The following is a 22,129-nucleotide window of genomic DNA, read 5'->3' as shown; positions in this document are numbered from 1 at the left end:
AGACAGCAAAAGAGACACTGATGTATAGAACAGTCTTATGGACTCTGTGGGAGAGGAAGAGGGTGGGAAGATTTGGGAGAATGACATTGAAACATGTAAAATATCATGTAAGAAACGAGTTGCCAGTCCAGGTTCGATGCATGATACTGGATGCTTGGGGCTAGTGCACTGGGACGACCCAGAGGGATGGTATGGGGAGGGAGGAGGGAGGAGGGTTCAGGATGGGGAACACATGTATACCTGTGGCAGATTCATTTTGATATTTGGCAAAACTAATACAATTATGTAAAGTTTAAAAATAAAATAAAATTAAAAAAAAAATAAAAAAAAAAGAAAATTTGCAAATTGCAAAAAATAAAATTCTTCACTCATAAGAACTAATATTAAGCATATTTTTATTGAAATATATCCTCTATTTAAATAGACTTTAAAACTTTTAAAGAAATTTAATCAGATGACTTTATTTACATGAAAATGAGATCGGGCACTCTAAAAGGATACACATTTTGATGAGAGGGTAGAATATCAAACAGGAATGTAAGACAAGAGATAAGTCATTTTTATGTATGAGCTAATAGTACTACTGGAAGGTTAAGGCCATTGTGTAAGGCCAACTTTGTGGTTTTGCTTCAGTATATTAGGGGTGGAGACCTTTCTGATGGTGCCTAATTAACAAACTAAAGCTGTAATCTAGGACATGGCCACATGAGAGAGGCAACAAATCTCACAGAGAAAATAATAAGTAAATTCTTGGGAATTCCCTGGTGATCCAGTGGTTCAGAATCTGCCTTCCAGTGTAGGGGATGCAGATTCAATCCCTGTCACGGAATTAAAATCCCACATGCCATGGGACAACTAAGCCCAAGCATGCACATGTCACAATAGAGTCCATGTGCTCGGCAGCCCCCATGCCCCAACTAGAGATAAGGCCACACACCACAATGAAGAGCCTGTGTGCCACAACGAAGACCAGACATAGCCAAAACAAAACAAAAAATATATATTTTTTAAAAGACGTGAATTGTTCTACACTACTTAAAACAGTCCTAATGAATGCTAGGATGCAGTCAGACTGTACCAAAAATGATTATGTATATACCACTCTGTATCTCCACACTCTGATCTCAGGACTTTTTCTTGCCCTGGAAACAGAACAGAGTGCTTGCTATCTACTAGCTACAGCGTAAGTTGGGGCAGGGGTAAGGAATACACATGAACCATCATCCTGAAATTATACCAAGGTGGATGACAGAATCAACATTCCAAGAACTGGAAACAGGATATTAGTAAACTCCATCATAAAGGAAGAGAAAAACAAACTCCAGCTGTCATAAAACAAACCTTGTATTTGCCCCTTCCTTTTTGAACAACCTAATACTATCACTTCTCTGTCCAACCAGAAAAGGCAGAAAGTGGAGGTTGTATGCCAGAGCAAATCTTTCTTTTCAAATATAGGAGTAAACCAGTTCTCCCACATCAAAAACAACAACAACAACAACAAACAAACAAACAAACAAAGTTACCCAACTATGGTGTAAAGTCTGGAGGAGACAGGAAAGTAAAAGACATCTAGCTTAATTTATAAACACCAAAAACTTAGAAAAAGCATGAAAACATGGGCTTCCTTTGTGGCTCTGCTGGTAAAGAATCCGCCCACAATGTTTGATCCCTGGGTTGCGAAGATCCCCTGGAGAAGGGAAAGGCTACCCACTCCAGTACTCTGGCCTGGAGAATTTCATGGATTGTATAGCTCATTGGGTTGCAAAGAATCCGACACAACTGAGTGACTTTCACTTTCACTAACTGAGCAATTCTTTGTCTATGACACTGTAGAGGGACACTAGCAAATCTGTACTTCTCACAAAACTAATCATTTTAACCAAATCTTTGTAAGCAGTAAAACTGCTCAGAATCTGCAAAGAGGCAGTAGAACAGCATTTTAGCTGCCTTCTAAGATTGCATTCCAGATCTAACAGGGACACAGAAACCCTAAGAAAATTATCTGTTTTGGGCAATAAGAAAGAAGATGATATACTAGGCCCCTGGGGCACTTTAGCTAATCAATTAAATTTAAAAGGGATCTGATAATTTGGCAGCAGCTGGCAACTGCGCAGGGGAGGAGAGGGACGGGTGCGTGACAACGCAGGTGCAGGGGGTTGGCTGTGCAATGGCACAGGGGTGGCCAAGAGGAGCTACCCCACATCCAAGGTCAGGACGGCTTAGAGGAGATACCCCATGTTCCTGGTTGGGGCGTCAGCCAAGAGGAGCTACCCCATGCCCAAGTTAAGGGGCAGCAGCCAAGAGGAGGTACCCCATGTCCAAGGTCAGGGGGGCCAAGAAGAGATACCCCACGTCCAAGGTCAGGGTGGCCAAGAGGAGCTACCCCACGTCCAAGGAGCGGCTGGGAGGAGCTACCAAACACCGAAGCTCAGGGACAGCTGCCGAGAGGAGCTACCCCACGTACAAGGTAAGGAGCAGCGGCTGTGCTTTGCTGGAGCAGCCATGAAGAGATACCCCACGTCCAAGATAAGAGAAACCCAAGTAAGATGGTAGGTGTGAGAGGGCAGATTGAAACCACAATCACAGACAACTAGCCAATCTGATCACAAGGACCACAGCTTGTCTAACTCAATGAAATTAAGCCATTCCGTGTGGGGCCACCAAAGATGGAGGGGTCATGGTGGAGAGGGCTGACAGAATGTGGCCCACTGGAGAAGGGAATGGCAAACCTCTTATGTATTCTTGCCTTGAGAACCCCATGAATAGTATGAAAAGGCAAAAAGTTAGGACACTGAAAGATGAACTCCCCAGGTCAATAGATGCCCAATATGCTACTGGTGATCAGTGGAGAAGTAACTCCAGAAAGAATGAAGGGAGGGAGGCAAAGCAAAAACAATACCCAGTTGTGGATGTGACTGGTGATAGAAGCAAGGTCCGATGCTGTAAAGAGCAATATTGCATAGGAACCTGGAATGTCAGGTCCATGAATCAAAGCAAACTGGAAGTGGTCAAACAGGAGATGGCAAGAGTGAATGTCGACATTTTAGGAATCAGAGAACTAAAAAGGACTGGAATGGGTGAATTTAACTCAGATGACGATTATATCTACTACTGCGGGCAGGAATCCCTTAGAAGAAATGGAGTAGCCATCATGGTCAACAAAAGAGCCTGAAATTGCAGTACTTGGATGCAATCTCAAAAACAACAGAATGATCTCTGTTCGTTTCCAAGGCAAGCCATTCAATATCATGGTAATCCAAGTCTATGCCCCAACCAGTAATGCTGAAGAAGCTGAAGTTGAACAGTTCTATGAAGACCTACAAGACCTTCTAGAACTAACACCAAAAAAAGATGTCCTTTTCATTATAGGGAACTGGAATGCAAAAGTAGGAAGTCAAGAAATACCTGGAGTAACAGGCAAATTTGGCCTTGGAGTACAGAATGAAGCAGGGCAAAGGCTAATAGAGTTTTGCCCAGAGAACACACTGGTCATAGCAAACACCCTCTTCCAACAACATGAGAAGACTCTACACATGGACATCACCAGATGGTCAACACCGAAATCAGATTGATTATATTCTTTGCAGCCAAAGATGGAGAAGCTCTATACAGTCAACAAAAACAAGACCAGGAGCTCACCGTGGCTCAGATCATGAACCCCTTATTGCCAAATTCAGACTTAAATTGAAGAAAGTGGGGTAAACCACTAAAACATTCAGGTATGACGGAAATAAAATCCCTTATGATTACACAGCGGAAGTGAGAAATAGATTTAAGGGACTAGATCTGATAGAGTGCCTGATGAACTATGGACAGAGGTTCATGACAAGGTATAGGAAACAGGGATCAAGACCATCCCCGAGAAAAAGAAATGCAAAAAAGCAAAATGGTTGTCTGAGGAGGCCTTACAAATAACTGTGAAAAGAAGAGAAGCGAAAAGCAAAGGAGAAAAGGAAAGATATACCCATTTGAATGCAGAGTTCCAAAGAATAGCAAGGAGAGATAAGAAAGCCTTCCTCAGGGATCAATGCAAAGAAATAGAGGAAAACAACAGAATAGGGAAGACTAGAGATCTCTTTAAGAAAATTAGAGATACCAAGGGAACATTTCATGCAAAGATGGGCTCAGTAAAGGACAGAAATGGTATGGACCTAACAGAAGCAGAAGATATTAAGAAGAGGTGGCAAGAATACACAGAAGAACTGTACAAAAAAGATCTCCACGACCCAGATAATCATGATGGTGTAATCATTCACCTAGAACCAGACATCCTGGAATGTGAAGTCAAATGGGCCTTAGGAAGTATCACTATGAACAAAGCTAGTGGAGGTGATGGAATTCCAGTTGAGCTATCTCATATCCTAAAAGATGATGCTGTTAAAGTGCTGCACTCAATATGTCAGCAAATTTGGAAAACTCAGCAGTGGCCACAGGACTGGAAAAGGCCAAGTTTCATTCCAATCCCAAAGAAAGGCAATGCCAAAGAATGTTCAAACTACTGCACAAATGCACTCATCTCACACGCTAGTAAAATAATGCTCAAAATTCTCCAAGCCAGGCTTCAGCAATACGTGAACCATGAACTTCCAAATGTTCAAGCTGCTTTTAGAAAAGGCAGAGGAACCACAGATCAAATTGCCAAATCCGCTGGATCATCAAAAAAGCATGAGAATTCCAGAAAAACATCTATTTCTGCTTCATTGACTATGCCAAATCCTTTGACTGTGTGGATCACCACAAACTGTGGAAAATTCTTAAAGAGATGGGAATACCAGACCACCTGACCTGCCTCTTGAGGAACCTGCATGAAGGTCAGGAAGCAACAGTTATAACTGGACATGGAACAACAGACTGGTTCCAAATCGGGAAAGGAGTATGTCAAAGCTGTATATTGTCACCCTGCTTATTTAACTTATATGCAGAGTACATCATGAGAAACGCTGGGCTGGAAGAATCACAAGTTGGAATCAAGATTGCCGGGAGAAATATCAATAACGTCAGATATGCAGATGATACCACCCTTACGGCAGAAAGTGAAGAAGAACTAAATAGCCTCTTGATGAAAGTGAAAGAGGAGAGTTAAAAAGTTGGCTTAAAGCTCTTCAGAAACCTAAGATCATGGTATCCGGTCCCATCACTTCTTGGCAAACAGATGGGGAAACATAGTGTTTAGACTTTATTTTGTGTCAGACTTTATTTTGGGGGGCTCCAAAATCACTGCAGATGCTGATTGCAGCCATGAAATTAAAAGACGCTTACTCCTTGGAAGCAAAGTTATGACTAACCTAGGCAGCATATTAAAAAGCAGACATTACTTTGTCAACAAAGGTCTGTCTAGTCAAGGCTATGGTTTTTCCAGTAGTCATGTATGGATGTGAGAGTTGTATTATAAAGAAAGCTGAGGGCAGAAGAATTGATGCTTTTGAACTGTGGTGTTGGAGAAGGCTCTTGAGAGTCCCTTGGACTGCAAGGAGATCCAACCAGTCCATCCTAAAGGAAATCAGTCCTGGGTATTCACTGGGAGGACTGATGTTGAAGCTGAAACTCCAATACTTTGGTCACCTGATGCGAAGACCTAACTCACTTGAAAAGACACTGATGTTGGGAAAGACTGAAGGAAGGAGGAGAAGAGGATGACAGAGAATGAGATGGTTAGATGGCATCACCAACTCAATGGACATGAGTTTGGGTAAACTCCGGGAGTTGGTGATGGATAGGGAGGCCTGGGGTGCTGCGGTTCATGGGGTCACTAAGAGTTGGACACGACTGAGCCACTGAACTGACTGATTGACTGACCAATAATGTGGTATAGGTTCAAAATTTCCCAAGGATTTTAATTGTCTGGAAGGTGGTTTTAGAATTCTCACAGGATATCAAAAATACTAAAATATTCCTCATTTCAATTTGAATTTTTAACAAACAAAGAATGGTTACAGAATAACTTCTGCATTGAGAAACCTGCTGAATAACTACAAGTATAGACAACTGGTTGCATCAGAAAAGCACTATTTTGAACTTTGTAACCTAAAGACACTGGGAGGGGGTGGGAATCAGAAAACACGGGTCAAAAATTAAATTATAACACTCTGTTAAAATGAATAGACTGGTGTGTCTATATTTATATTAAAAATATGTCTTAGAGAAGCAATCACTCAAGACACATATGCCTGTAACACGTACATTTGTTCAAAGAAAATGCACATTTTACACCTTTGTCCCAGGCAGCCCTAGGCACTAGGGACATAGTGAAGAACACGGCAGGCAGGATCTCATGAAACTTGAAATGGAGACCACTTATCCCTCATTAACTAATAACCAATAACCTTCTACAGTAAAGGATTAATGAATAAAAAGGTAATGCAATGAAAAAGAATAAAACAGAGAGTTAAAAACACCGGCAGTTTAACCTTACTATTTCATCCAAGACGTAATTTTAAATGTGCTAGAAGAATTAAAAACTTTAAAAAGTGTATAGCAATGTAATATATAAAGGTAATAGTCACCCTCTCAAGTTCTCTATTTTCTAAACCTAATTTGGGAACAAAGTTTACCTAGATCCAAAGGGATTCTCTGGTAAGGCAAAATGGTGACTGGGAAGAGTTAATCAACAATGAATTTTATAAAACAATTTAAGACAACTGAACTCTTAAGGCCAATTTAAAAATACCTTTATTAAAACTGAGTGTTAAGTAGTTACTAGTCACTTAAAGTCTGCACCCCAATCTTTTCTTCAGCATTTCCCTTTCCTCTAACCACATCATATATCAGACCTCCAAGTTCTTGCTAAGGGATTAAATGGTCTCTGCAAAGAAATGGCTATAGGTCAGCTACCAAAAATGGAAATTCTTCATTCTTTCATTCATCACTGTCACTGTTATATAGTACTTACCAATCTCCTATTACTATGTTCTTAACTCAAAGGCTGTTACACCCATACTAAGTAAGTTACAAACTTCAACAAAGCATTGCAATGTTTTCCTCTAGGACTTCTAAAAGATGTTCCTAACTATGCAGACTAGAGTTCATACACAAGCACTCCCAAGATTCTGGTTCAATGGAAGTAGTCCTGCTATCCAAGAATATTTAATAAGCAGATATTTTGTTGCAAGTGGTTCACAGTCTACAGTGGAAACAACACAATTAAACAGTCTTAAGTTACTGTCAAGAGCTACTCTCAAACACATACCTAGATATACAGCTCATATGCTTAAGGATGTCTCTGCTCTCATAAACAAGGACTTGATTCAGGAATACTTACAGTTAACATTGAGGTTGTCAACAGGCCCCATGCAAAGAATTCAAGGAAGATGACAATAGCAGCATGGTATACACTTGGTCGGCCAAAGCCTTGTAGCTAAAAAAAGAGAGGAAAATTATTATGAAAAACAGTAAACAGTTAAAAGAAACCCATTATCCTAAAATGGTACTTAACACACACAAACTGTATAAACTTAGGACCTACCCATATTAAATAATATTAAATAATATGGGTAGGTCCTACCTATTTTCTAGTAGTCATGTATGGATGCGAGAGTTGGACCATAAAGAAAGCTGAGCACCAAAGAATTGATACTTTTGAACTGTGGTGATGGAGAAGACTCTTGAGAGTCCCTTGGACTGCAAGGAGACCAAATCAGTCAATCTTAAAGGAAATCAGTCCTGAATGTTCATTGGACGGACTGATGCTGAAACTCCATTACTTTGGTCACCTGATGTGAAGAGTTGACTCATTAGAAAAGATCCTGATGCTGGGAAAGACTGAAGGCAAGAGGAGAAGGGGACAATAGAGGAAGGGATGGTTGGATGGCATCACTGAGTCAATAGACATGAGTTTGAGCAAGCTCTGGGAGTTGGTGATGGACAGGGAAGACTGGCATGCTGCAGTCCATGGGGTCGCCAAGAGTCGGACACGACTGAGCAACTAAACTAAACTGATATTATTTAAGATAAAGCTTCATTCTGTGGTATCCCTGATTTCTTCATCTTCCCTTATGGAAGATGTCAAGATTATACACTTTCTACTTGGCCTGTCAATGCAAATCACTGGAACTCTGGTAGAAAATCAACTGGGTCTTTAAGAGACTCAGGTTCCAGGACCTGAATATTCTGTCTGAAGACACTAATTAAGGGTTCCTTAGCCATTTGGCCTAAGTCTGAAGTTGCCCTTGTTACTTGAGAGAGGCAGACAGGGAGTCAACACTAAAAAGCTTCAGGGGCAGCATAGATGATTTAAAATGATAGGAGCTGGGGGAGGAACAATAAGGATTAGGTCAAATCTGAAAACACACTTTGATACATAAAGGTGTCAAAATCTAGCTTTCTGTTTCCCTTTTGTTTTAAAACTGCCTATTCTAATTTTCTTCAGTTTATGACTCTGGAGATAAAATCTAAAAGTCCACTGAATTAATGTTCTTTGACTCTGTGACAATGGTTATTACAAGATCAAGTGCTTTATTAGCATTTTGTATTGGAAGTGATACTTACAAAAGACTCTGTAAAATCCCCACTCTTCCCATGCTTTTCATACTTCAAAAGGTAAAAGCATATCTGCATGGTTTAATTAGAATCTAACCATGAGTAAATGATCAAATTCAGATTATGAGACATCTATAAGACAACCAGCCAGGTCTCCTTAGAAATGTCAATGTCATAAAAGACCAAAGTAAAGGTAGGAGACTAGTACAGATTAAAGGAGACAAGTCATGACAACCAAATGGGGGATCCTGGATTAAAAAGGAGATGAGAGGAAAAAATTTGAATATGTAATATATATTAGATAATCATATGGCATTAATGTTACTGCAACTTACGGCTATCAAATGATTTATCAAAAAAGAAGGTACATGTATACTTTTGAAAGCAAATGTCACAAAATTTAATTTTGTTAATTGTTGAGCCTTGATGAAGGGAATGACTATTCATTTTACTCTTCTTCTAATTTTTTATTGTTTTGAAATTTTTCAAAATTTTCAGGCCAAGAACAATTGTTATTAAAAATCCAAATTTGTAAATTTCTAGATTTTTGCAACAACTAATAAGTAGTTTTAAATGCCACTTAAATAAGACATTTGCAAAACAGAAAGCATTTTACAAAATTTTAAAAACAAAAAAGGACCATTTAAGCACCAAACAATTAAAACAAAGGAAGATCTTTATTATAACACAACCTTCAAACCAGGTTTTGAAACAGGAGGGTAGAGGGCACAATCTTTAGAAGAATGACATAGCCTAGGATATATAGAACATAAACTGGTTAGAATCAACTAGGTCTCCTGAGAAACCTATGTGCAGGTCAAGAAGCAACAGTTAGAACCGGACATGTAATGACTGGTTCCAAATTGGGAAATGAGCATGACAAGACCATACATTGTCACCCTGTGTATTTAACTTATATACACAGAGTACACCATGTGAACTACAGGCTGGATGAATCACAAACTGGAATCAAGACTGCAGGGAGAAATATTAACAACCTCAGATATGCAGATGATACCACTCTAATGGCAGAAGCTGAAGAGGAACTAAAGAGTTTCTTGATGGGGGTGAAAGAGGAGAGTGTAAAAGCTGGCTTGAAACTCAACATTAAAAATACTAAGATTAGGCATCCAGTCCCATCACTTCATGGCAAATAGAAGGGGACAGAGTGGAAATAGTGACAGATTTTATTTTCTTGGGTCCCAAAATCACTGTAGATAGTGACTGCAGCCATGAAATTAAAAGACACTTGCTCCCTGGAAAGAAAGCAATGACAAACCTAGACAGCATATTAAAGAGCAGAGACGTCACTTTGCCAACAAAGATCTGTATAGTCAAAGCTATGTTTTCCCAGTAGTCATATAAGGATGTGAGTTGGTCCATAAAGGCTGAGCATCCAAGAATTGATGCTTTCTGGCTGTGACGCTGGAGAAGACTCTTGAGAGTCCCTTGGATGGCAAGGAGACCAAACCAGTCAATCCTAAAGGAAATCAATTGTGAATATTCATGGGAAGGGTTGTGGCTGAAGCTCTAATACTTCGGCCACCTGATGCAAAAAGCTGACTCACTGGAAAAGACCCTGATTCTGGGAAAGAATGAATGCAAAAGGAGAAGGGGCAGCAGAGGATGAGATGCTTAGATAGTATCACTGACTCAATGGAGATGAATCTGAGCCAACTCCAAGAGACAGTGGAAGACAGAAGAGCCTGGCGAGCTATAGTTCATGGGGTTGCAGAGTCGGACATGACTCTGTCTGTCCATCACTAAACTCCTTCTGTAACACAACATTAAGAACCCAAGCTTCATTAAGTCCTGAGCCCAGGTGTGGGATCTCAATTAAAACAGAGGTGGGTTCAAGTCCCATCTGAGTTGTAACTGCACCAACTATAGAGTAGCTTTTCATCCTAGCTCCTTCATCTCTTGCAAGGTAGCCAGAGCAACCATTTAAATGTAAATTGATCCTCTTCTGGACCCTCCCTGGCTCCTACTGCATGGAACCACACATCTGACACATCCAACATGGTCCTACACTCCCTATTTCCTTTGTTATCTGCTATGGTTCTCTACAAGAGGTCTAACAAACTTCATTTTTGTTTACTGTCTACCTCCCCTAGACTGGAAATGTAAATGCCATGAAGGAAATGGATTTTTAAAATCTGTTTTGTTCAGAGATGTACTCCAAATAGTGCAACCCACTATAACAAGCCCTCAACAAAATGCAGGTGAGATGGAAGAAGGAGCTCTTTGGAAAGTAATGGTTTTTCTCTGGTCTCTTACACCACAAAATCTAGAATTTAGAAAAAATGACCCATATTCCTCAAAGACATGGTATGGAGAGTATAAAAAGAACCACATACTACATTAGTATACAGAGTAAAACAAATTTGACCAATACTAGCCAAAAGCAACATGTAGACTTTGGGTTTTGACCAACGGGAAAAACGGAGTCAACTGTGAAGTAAAACTCACATTTTAAACCAAGATAAAAAAAAATTAAACATAATAAATTTTCTCTGCCCTCTGGCCTCCCCTCTCCCCACTGTGGATAGTTTGTCTGCCTTATGCATCAACCAAATCTTTCCCATCAGTAGAAATTTCCCCTCATCCATAAATGGCAATATTCTCCTAAGATAACACCTTAAATATAACATTCTTTCTTGATAAGGGGTCACACGGCTCTCTGATATGGATTGTGAAAGCTGTCAATAATATGATAGTTGATGTATAGCCCCTCTGTCTCAAAAACACTGGATATAACTGTTCTTGACCTCTAAAGAAGTGCAATGATATAACCGTGTATGGACCAAACGATTTTCAGGGTTTTCTGACATGCTCCTCCTGGTTAAAAACCTCATGCTTAGCTCAAACAAAAATTTTCATTTCTTTCTTAGATCAATTTATTTTTCATCAACCCAATCATAGAAATTTGGAAATAGAATAGGTATTAAGTGATACTCAAGACTTATACTCATCGTAATAATGGTACTGAAGACTTCTTTAAGTTCTTAAATCTTAGAGTCACAAACTAATGTATTAAAATTTTAAACAGAAGATATCTGTAATTTGTTTTAAAATCTACAGAATGAAAACAAAAGCAGAAGTAATGGTAAAAATATATTTTAAAAAGTAAATAGCTTATATGCATTTACCAATAATTTCCAAATTATCTACAGTTAAATTACCCACCCCACACTGCAAAGAATCTATTCTCAAAACGTGGATGAATATATGTCAACAAATTGCATAACTATCATTGTAAATCATTCATTTTATCAATCATCATGCACACAGAATTTTTTAAAAAGCAAATAAAAACACCCCAAAACCTTTGAAAACTGCTCACACTAGGAAGCAAAGGAGGGTCACCTTTTTCTCATTTGCAGTTTCTGTGGTTTAGTGTAGTACTCTTTCCCAGGCAAGTTCTATTTATGAAGACCACTGGGATAGAGATCCACGTGGCTACAATGCTAATTAAATATAAAAACAGGCACTCAGTTTGCGGGCATATACCATTAGACAATTATGCTGTGTTTAACACCTTGCAAAAAAAATAGACAACCCGCCTTTTGTTCAAATAGTAAATGTTTATATCTGTCAGTTAAAATTTGTTTAAATTTACATCTCTTCTAAAATGCAAACACTTTCTTTCATCTCCATGTAAACTACCTTAATTATCATTCATCCCTAGCAAATCTTGACAGCCAGGCCTTGATATAGTGGGAATTTTGTGTAGGCAACTATATAGGAGACGGTGGCAAAAATAAATCTGCTTTCTTTCCAATTCTTCCGTAAGTTCTCCGTGTCTAGTATGCTGATGAAAAAAGCAGCACATGCTTCTTTAAATTATGATCTAATTAGAAACGATTTACTAAACTTTTAATTATTTCCAGTTGAGCATGATGTAGCAAAACCTCTCTGGATCAGTTCAATGTCTCCCCTCTCCATTTTCAGTCATCAGTCAGTTCAGTTCAGTCACTCAGTCGTGTCCAACTCATTGTGACCCCATGGACTGCAGCATGCCAGGCTTCCCTGTCCATTACCAACTCCAGGAGCTTGCTCAAACTCATGTCCATTGAGTCGGTGATGCCATCCAACCATCTCATCCTTTGTCATCCCGTCTCCTCCTGCCTTCAATCTTTCCCAACATCAGGGTCTTTTCAAAAGAGTCAGTTCTTTGCATCAGGTGGCCAGTTACTGGAGTTTCAGCTTTAGCATCAGTCCTTCCAAAAAATATTCAGGACTGATTTCCTTTAGGATCAACTGGTTGGATCTCCTCGCAGTCCAAGGGACTCTCAAGAGTCTTCTCCAACACCACAGTTCAAAAGCATCAATTCTTCGGCGCTCAGCTTTCTTTGCAGTCCAGCTCTCACATCCATACATGACTATTGGAAAAACCATAGCTTGACTAGATGGACCTTTGTCAGCAAACTCTGCTTTTTAATATGCTGTCTAGGTTGGTCACCGCTTTTCTCCCAAGGAGCAAGAGTCTTTTAATTTCATGGCTGCAGTCACCATCTGCAGTGATTCTGGAGTCCCCAGAAACAAAGTCTTTCACTGTTTCCCTATCTATTTGCCATGAAATGATGGAACCGGATGCCAGGATCTTAGTTTTCTGAATGTTGAGTTTTAAGCCAACTTAAATCCCTCTGCATTTTGCCCCTTTATAAATCAGTATGGGACATCTTGAGATATTTTGAAGCACAGGATGAAAAGCATGTGATGTCTTTACACATTCACATCTCTCCCACAGATGATGATCCCACCTTGACTCTTAACTCACTACGTGCTCCAAATCTTTCTTGACACTACACTCAACAGTGATCATTCTAAAATACAAATCTCATCCCATTAGTCCTGTGTGTGTATGTGTGTTAGTTGCTTAGTCATGTCCAACTCTTTGTGACCCCACGGACTGTAGCCCGCCAAGCTTCTCTGTCCATGGAATTCTCCAGGCAAGAATACTGGAGTGGACTGCCATTCTCTTTGCCAGAGGAACTTCCCAACCCAGGGATCGATTGAACCCTGGTCTCCTGTCTCACAAGCAGATTCTTTACCATTTCAGCTACAGGGAAGAACTGTAGAAGACTTCAAAAAATGAACTACAGATTGTTCCTATTCCTGTACACTAAACCTTTTAATAGTATGACTGTGCTGTCAATTCCATTAGGTTTATTCCTCCACTTCCTGAGATATGGAGGGGCTTAGCAACTTGATCTAACCAACATATATCAGATAAAGTAACAACACATACCTCTGATGAAGGCCTCCAGAGGCCTTCAGAGAAATCCCATCTAGGCATACAAGGATGGGAGCATATGAGACTCTCCCTATGAGGCCATCTAGATAAACCAAGGGCCTGATACAGGGGCAAGGCCAGCTGAGATCATCCAACTCCAATCAAGCCAGCAGATGACTGAAAAAGTATGAGTAACTCCCTCCACCTCCACCCCTCGCCCCAAAAGAAAAATGCAGTGAAGAACCCCACACTGAGATTAACTGAAACTGCTAATCCAAAGAATACTTGTTTTAAGTCAATAAATTTTAGGGTAGTTCCTTATAAAAAGCAAATACTAATAGGAACTGATATAAACACCACCCCCTTGCCCTCATGATTAAACTCAAGACTGTTTTGAGTCTCCTCTAACTCCCCAATCTCACCCTTAGTCCAAACACAACACAATGAAAAATGTGTGAGATTAAAGAATAACCTCCATCACAAACATCCTTTTTTACTTCTATTTTAAAAAACAGATGGAGTAATCATTATATTTATTATAAGTGTTTGCAGTTACGAGCTTCCCTGGTGGCTCAGATGGTAAAGCGTCTGCCTGCAATGTGGGAGACCCGGGTTCAATCCTTGGGTTGGGAAGATCTCCTGGAGAAGGAAATGGCAACCCAGTCCAGTATTCTTGCCTGGAGAATCCCATGGACGGAGGAGCCTGGTAGGCTGCAGTCCATGGGGTTGCAAAGAGTCGGACACGACTGAACGATTTCACTTTAACTTTTCACTTTTGTGGTTACAAAGAGAAACAAGAATTTCTGAGAAATTATTTTTTGAACACTAAGCTACAAAAAATTAGTTCACATGTGAAGTCAAGTGGGCCTTAGAAAGCATCACTACGAACAAAGCTAGCAGAGGTGATGGAATTCCAGTTGAGCTATTTCAAATCCTGGAAGCTGATGCTGTGAAAGTGCGGAAGTCAATATGCCAGCAAATTTGGAAAACTCAGCAGTGGCCACAGCACTGGAAAAGGTCAGTTTTCATTCCAATCCCAAAGAAAGGCAATGCCAAAGAATGCTCAGACTACCACACAACTGCACTCATCTCACACGCTAGTAAAGTAATGCTCAAAATTCTCCAAGCCAGGCTTCAGCAATATGTGAACCATGAACTTCCTGATGTTCAAGCTGGTTTTAGAAAAGGCAGAGGAACCAGACATCAAATTGCCAACATCCACTGGACCATGGGAAAAGCAAGAGAGTTCCAGAAAAACATCTATTTCTGCTTTATTGACTATGCCAAAGCCTTTGACTGTATGGATCACAATAAACCGTGGAAAATTCTGAAAGAGATGGGAATACCAGACCACCTGACCTGCCTCTTGAGAAATTTGTATACAGGTCAGGAAGCAACAGTTAGAACTGGACATTGAACAACAGACTGGTTCCAAATAGGAAAGGAGTATGTCAAGGCTGTATATTGTCACCCTGCTTATTTAATTTCTATGCAGAGTACATCATGAGAAATGCTAGGCTGGAAGACGCACAAGCTGGAATAAAGATTGCCGGGAGAAGCATCAATAACCTCAGATATGCACATGACACCACTCTTATGGCAGAAAGTGAAGAGGAACTAAAAAGCCTCTTGATGAAAGTGAAAGTGGAGAGTGAAAAAGTCGTCTTAAAGCTCGACATTCAGAAAACGAAGATCGTGGCATGCGGTCCCATCACTTCATGGGAAATAGATGGGGAAACAGTGGAAACAGTGTCAGACTTTATTTTTGGGGGCTCCAAAATCACTGCAGATGGTGATTGCAGCCATGAAATTAAAAGACACTTACTCCTTGGAAGGAAGTTATGATCAACCTAGATAGCATATTCAAAAGCAGAGACATTACTTTGCCAACAAAGGTCCACCTAGTCAAGGCTATGGTTTTTCCTGTGATCATGTATGGATGTGAGAGTTGGGCTGTGAAGAAGGCTGAGCGCTGAAGAATTGATGCTTTTGAACTGTGGTGTTGGAGAAGACTCTTCAGAGTCCCTTGGACTGCAAGGAGATCCAACCAGTCCATTCTGAAGGAGATCAGCCCTGGGATTTCTTTGTAAGTATTGATGCTAAAGCTGAAACTCCAGTACTTTCGCCACCTCATGCCAAGAGTTGACTCATTGGAAAAGACTCTGATGCTGGGAGGGATTGGGGGCAGGAGGAGAAGGGGACGACAGAGGATGAGATGGCTGGATGGCATCACTGACTTGATGGACATGAGTCTCAGTGAACTCCAGGTGTTGGTGATGGACAGGGAGGCCTGGCGTGCTGCGATTCATGGGGTCACAAAGAGTAGGACACGAATGAGCGACTGAACTGAACTGAACTGAACGGTGGTGGGAGCAGGGGAACGAGAGTGACATCTGGACTTGTGAAACAGGCTACAACATGAATGAACCTTGAGGACACTATGTTAAGTGAAATAAACCAGTCACACACACTAAAAAACAAATACCTTATGGTTCCACTTATATGAGGTATCTAGAGTAGCTGAACATAGAAACAAAATGTAGAATGGTGGATGACAGATGGAGTATGGTGAAAGAGGAAATTGTTATTTACTGGGTATAGTTTACTTTGCAAGATGAAAATGTTCTGTTAACAATGCAAATATACTTAATACTACGGAACTGTACACTTAAAATTTAACATCTTAATTGTTTTATGTTATCTATATTTTACCACAATTAAAGAAAGTTTATATGTACATATATATATGCCTGCAATGCGGGAGACTTGGGTTGGATTCCTGGGTCAGGAAGATCCTCTGGAGGAAGAAATGGCAACCCATTCCAGTACTCTTGCCTGGAAAATTCCATGGACGGAGGAGCCTGGTAAGTTATAATCTGTGGGGTTGCAAAGGGTTGGACACGACTGAGTGAGTTCACTTACACACACATATATATGCATATGAATATTCAAAATCATGTAAGAGACCCCCAAAGAGCATTATTTTCCTCCTTTGGAGAAGAAGATCTATAAAAGCGGCTGAAACTGAAGGAAAGGGACTCTGTGTTATTAAAGATGATGAGAGGCCCATATAGATTAAGACCTATTTCTTTCAAACATAAACCCCAGATAGAGACATCCAAGAGCAGCCAAAGGTCTAGACTTGTTTTAGAGTTTCCTTTCACACACAGGGTGCTCCAGGGTGCTTTCTACAGGAGTTTTTAACTTAGTGATGATTTTCCTAGGATATTCAAAGTTAACTTGTAAGTAAATCAAAAGCATGGTCCATAGCATTCTGTTTAAAAGACTGTGTATTACTCATTATAGGAAAAGAGTAAGCACTCATTTTTTTATTTTTTAATGTGAGGAATTAAGATTGTATGCTTAAGAAGGAAAACAACTTCAACTCTCAGCTCTGTTAATTAAGCCTACTGTGATTCTCTCCTCAGGAGACATACCTAGAGGATTAACATCACTCTGGCTACACAGGAGTTTGTAAAAAAGTGAAAATGTTTGTCACCCAGTTGTCTTTGACTCTTTGTGACCCATGGACTGTAGCCCGCTAGGTTCCTCCATCCATGGAATTCTCCAGGCAAGAATACTGGAGTGGCTAGCAATTCCCTTCTGCAGGAGATGTTCCCAACCCAGGGATGAAACCTGTGTCTCCTGTACTGCAGGCAGACTCTTTACCTTCTGACCACAGGAGTTTGTAACTAGTCATCAAAACAATACACAATGCAAAACAAGTACTCCCTGGACTTCATTCAAAGCCAGACACAGCAATCAGCCAATGAATCACTGCACATATAATCCTAAAAGTTACCTAATGAGCTTAACACAAAAAGCCAAAATATCAAATACATGAAAGGCATTATTAAGGGAATTAAATACTTGGACTTAGCACTTCTCTTTTATCTTAATGTTTTATATAACAGTAGAGACTAATAAGAGAGTTAAACAGTAGAGACTAATAGTTCAGTTCAGTTGCTTAGTTGTGTCCGACTCTTTGTGACCCCATGCACTGCAGCACACCAGGCTTCCCTGTCCATCACCAACTCCCAGAGTCTACCCAAACCCATGTCTATTGAGTTGGTGATGCCATCCAGCCATCTCATCCTCTGTCGTCCCCTTCTCCTGCCCCCAATCCTTCCCAGCATTAGGGTCTTTTCCAACAAGTCAACTCTTTGCATGAGGTGGCCGAAGTATTGGAGTTTCAGCTTCAACATCAGTCCTTCCAATGAACACCCAGGACTGATCTCCTTTGGGATGGACTGGTTGGATCTCCTTGCAGTCCAAGGGACTCTCAAGAGTCTTCTCCAACACCACAGTTCAAAAGCATAAATTCTTCAGCACTCAGCTTTCTTCACCGTCCAACCTTCACATCCATACATGACTACTGGAAAAACCACAGCCTTGACTAGACAGACCTTTGTTGGCAAAGTAATGTCTCTGCTTTTAAATATGCTATCTAGGTTGGTCATAATTTTCAATACTAAGACAGTTAATTTTTAGGTAGGTTGATAGAGAGTCCAGGGCCCTTGAGGAAGAGGAGGAGGCAACCCTTTTTTACATTCTTTCCCCTTAGGCCTGTGAGCTGCTATGGCAACAATCTATTTGTCTAAGACTAACTCTAACCCCAGAGCTAATGATTATACAACAAAACAATGTACCTATTCAGAAACCTATTTTTCTTCAAAAACCTATGCCCTTGATTATATGGATACAATATATCCCAACCAAAGACATCTTGTTCAGAGACCTGTTCCCCTTGATTAATCTTGTTTTGATGTTATCTCAAGATGTATGTTGAGGGAGAGGAGCCTGGTAAAACTTTCACTGCCTTGAGGTATATATACCTTGAGGTATATATAATATCCCACTAAAGCAGCAAGGGTGGGTATACTCCTATCCCCTTCCAGTGCCTTTCACTGAAAGCTCTTCTCTATTCTTTCACTTTAATAAAATCTCTGCTACACAAAGCTCTGAATGACTGAGGCTACGTCTTTGGTCCCAGAGTGAATTCTTCTCCTTCGGAGACCTTCTCCTTCGAATTCACACACCATTCACCGTAAGCTATCGCTAATGAGTTAATTATCTTTCTGCATTCCTTTTTATGGAATAGACATACATAAAAACCTTACAACTGTTACATGAACATACGAAAGTCATAAAACATTAAAGTAAGGGAATATATTAATTAATATATGTTCTACTTTCCATAGGCAATCACGATGCTAGAAATCCGTCAATATTTTTACACATGTACATTATAGGTAAAAACATTCTTTTACATAAATGGTAACAGAAAATGTATCTTCTTCCTTTTTTATGAATACCTTAACCTATTTTTCCATGTCACTGTATACAAATTCTTGTTCTCTGTAGCTGATAAACTGTATTCCACTGTATGAAAATACCATTATTTTACCCATTCCATGTTGATGGACATCAATGGAGTTTTGTCTTTTTTAATGTTGTTGAAATAATAATTTTTATTTTAAAACATTTTAAAGATAATTTTAAAGATACAGAAACCAGTAGAGTCTTTGTATATCCCTTACGAGTGTCCCCAAATGTTAACATATTAAATAACTATGGTATAATTATTCAAATCTGGAGGCAAACATCACTATGCTACTTTAGCTAATTCATGAATCTTATGTGAATTCACTTTTTCTCCACTAATTTATTTTTCCTAGTTTAGGGTCTAATCAACGATTTCACACTGCATTTTCTCATGTTTCCTTAGACTCATGTTTATGAGTTTAAAACTCTAAACTCATGTTTAGACTCATGAGAACTGGTTCTCATGTTTCCTTAGACTTTTCCAATCTGAGATGATTCCTAAGATTTTTATTTTATATTTTCATGATCTTAACACTTTCAAGAAGTACTGGTATATACTTAGCAGTTATTTTGTAGAATGCCCTTCAATTTGAATTCGTCTAATGTTCTCTCATGATTTGGTTAGTGATAATCACTAAAAATGTTTCAGTTCAGTTCAGTTCAGTCGCTCAGTCGTGTCCTACTCTTTGCGACCCCATGAATTGCAGCACACCAGGCCTCCCTGTCCATCACCAACTCCCGGAGTTCACTCAGACTCATGTCCATCAAGTAAGTGATGCCATCCAGCCATCTCATCCTCTGTCGTCCCCTTCTCCTCCTGCCCCCAATCCCTCCCAGCATCAGAGTCTTTTCCAATGAGTCAACTCTTGGCATGAGGTGGCAAAAGTACTGGAGTTTCAGCTTTAGCATCATTCCTTCCAAAGAAATCCCAGGGCTGATCTCCTTCAGAATGGACTGGTTGGATCTCCTTGCAGTCCAAGGGACTCTCAAGAGTCTTCTCCAGCACCACAGTTCAAAAGCATCAATTCTTTGGCACTCAGCTTTCTTCACAGTCCAACTCTCACATCCATACATGACCACTGGAAAAAACATAGCCTTGACTAGACAGACCTTTGTTGGCAAAGTAATGTCTCTGCTTTTGAATATGCTATCTAGGTTGGTCATAACTTTTCTTCCAAGGAGTAAGCGTCTTTTAATTTCATGGCTGCAGTCACCATCTGCAGTGATTTTGGAGCCCCCCCAAAAAAAGTCTGACACTGTTTCCACTGTTTCCCCATCTATTTGCCATGAAGTGATGGGACCAGATGCCCAAGTGATCTTCGTTTTCTGAATGTTGAGTTTTAAGCCAACTTTTTCACTCTCCTCTTTCACCTTCATCAAGAGGCTTTTAGTTCCTCTTCACTTTCTGCCATAAGTGTGGTGTCATCTGCATATCTGAGGTTATTGATATTTCTCCTGGCAATCTTGATTCCAGCTTGTGCGTCTTCCAGCCCAGCGTTTCTCATGATGTACTCTGCATATAAATTAAATAAGCAGGGTGACAATATACAGCCTTGACGTACGTACTCCTTTTTCTATTTGGAACTAGTCTGTTGTTCCATGTCCAGTTCTAACCGTTGCTTCCTGACCTTCATACAAATTTCTCAAGAAGCAGGTCAGGTGGTCTGGTATTCCCATCTCTTTCAGAATTTTCCACAGTTTATTGTGATCCATACAGTCAAAGGCTTTGGCATAGTCAATAAAGCAGAAATAGATGTTTTTCTGGAACTCTCTTGCTTTTCCCATGATCCAGTGGATGTTGGTAAATTGATCTCTGGTTCCTCTGCCTTTTCTAAAACCAGCTTCAACATCAGGAAGTTCATGGTTCACGTATTGCTGAAGCCTGGCTTGGAGAATTTTGAGCATTGCTTTACTAGCGTGTGAGATGAGTGCAGTTGTGTGGTAGTCTGAGCATTCTTTGGCATTGCCTCTCTTTGGGATTGGAATGAAAACTGACCTTTTCCAGAGCTGTGGCCTCTGCTGAGTTTTCCAAATTTGCTGGCATATTGAGTGCAGCACTTTCACAGCATCATCTTTCAGGATTTGAAATAGCTCAACTGGAATTCCATCACCTCCAGTAGCTTTGTTCGTAGTGATGCTTTCTAAGGCCCAGTTGACTTCACATTCCAGGATATCTGGCTCTAGGTGAGTGATCATACCATCGTGATTATTTGGGTTGTGAAGATCTTTTTTGTATAGTTCTTCTGTGTATTCTTGCCACCTCTTCTTAATATCTTCTGCTTCTGTTAGGTCCATACAATTTCTGTCCTTATTGAGCCCATCTTTGCATGAAATGTTCCCTTGGTATCTCTAATTTTCTTGAGGAGGTCTCTAGTCTTTCCCATTCTGTTGTTTTCCTCTATTTCTTTGCATTGATCGCAGAGGAAGGCTTTTTTTTTATCTCTTCTTGCTTTTCTTTGGAACTCTGCATTCAGATGCTTACATCTTTCCTTTTCTCCTTTGCTTTTTGCTTCTCATAAAATTCACCTCTCCATATATTCACAAAGTTTTAAAACTATTACCCAAAAAGAAGTCCCATACCCCATTTTCTCCTCACCCCATCCCCTAGTAACAATCTAACTTCTAAATCTGTCTCTACAGATTTGCCTACTCTAGAATCATATATAAATAGAATTCACAAATGGAATCATACAACATGTGGCTTATTGTGTCTTGCTGTTTCCATCCAGCATAGTATTTTCAAAGTTCATCATTGTTCATTATTCAATTCTATGGCCAAATAATATTCCATTATGTGAATGTACTGCATTCTGCTTATTCATTTATAAGTTTAATAGACACGAGTTCTTTCTACCTTTGGCTATTACAAATAATGCTAGTATAAACACTGATGTACACATTTTTGTAGAACATAATTCTCTTGGCTATGCATTAAGGAGTAGAACTGCTGGGACAATTAATGTCCTTTTATATATACAAATGTACAGTATTCTAGGATAAATTCCTGAAAGTGGAATTGTAGGGGCAAAGGTTAAACACACTTTAAGTTATAATCAATAAGAAATATTATAATAAAAAAGCAATATAAACTGT

General features: G+C 39.8%; 1 protein-coding gene across 4 annotated transcripts in view; it reads right to left on the bottom strand.

Annotated features, from left to right (window-relative positions):
- The window catches only part of MFSD14B (major facilitator superfamily domain containing 14B), a 118,091-nt gene that overhangs the window by 62,434 nt on the left and 33,528 nt on the right, over positions 1-22,129 (bottom strand). For all 4 annotated transcript variants that reach the window (XM_070794340.1, XM_070794337.1, XM_070794338.1 and 1 more), the window contains exon 2: positions 7,259-7,354. In XM_070794340.1, coding sequence (XP_070650441.1) covers positions 7,259-7,354 — 96 coding nt within the window. The remainder of the gene's footprint in view (positions 1-7,258; positions 7,355-22,129) is intronic.

This window comes from Bos indicus, chromosome 8, assembly GCF_029378745.1.
Source record: "Bos indicus isolate NIAB-ARS_2022 breed Sahiwal x Tharparkar chromosome 8, NIAB-ARS_B.indTharparkar_mat_pri_1.0, whole genome shotgun sequence".
Lineage (NCBI taxonomy): Eukaryota > Metazoa > Chordata > Mammalia > Artiodactyla > Bovidae > Bos > Bos indicus.
Note: the sequence above shows the minus strand (reverse complement) of the source record. Positions and strands in the feature narration are given on the sequence as shown.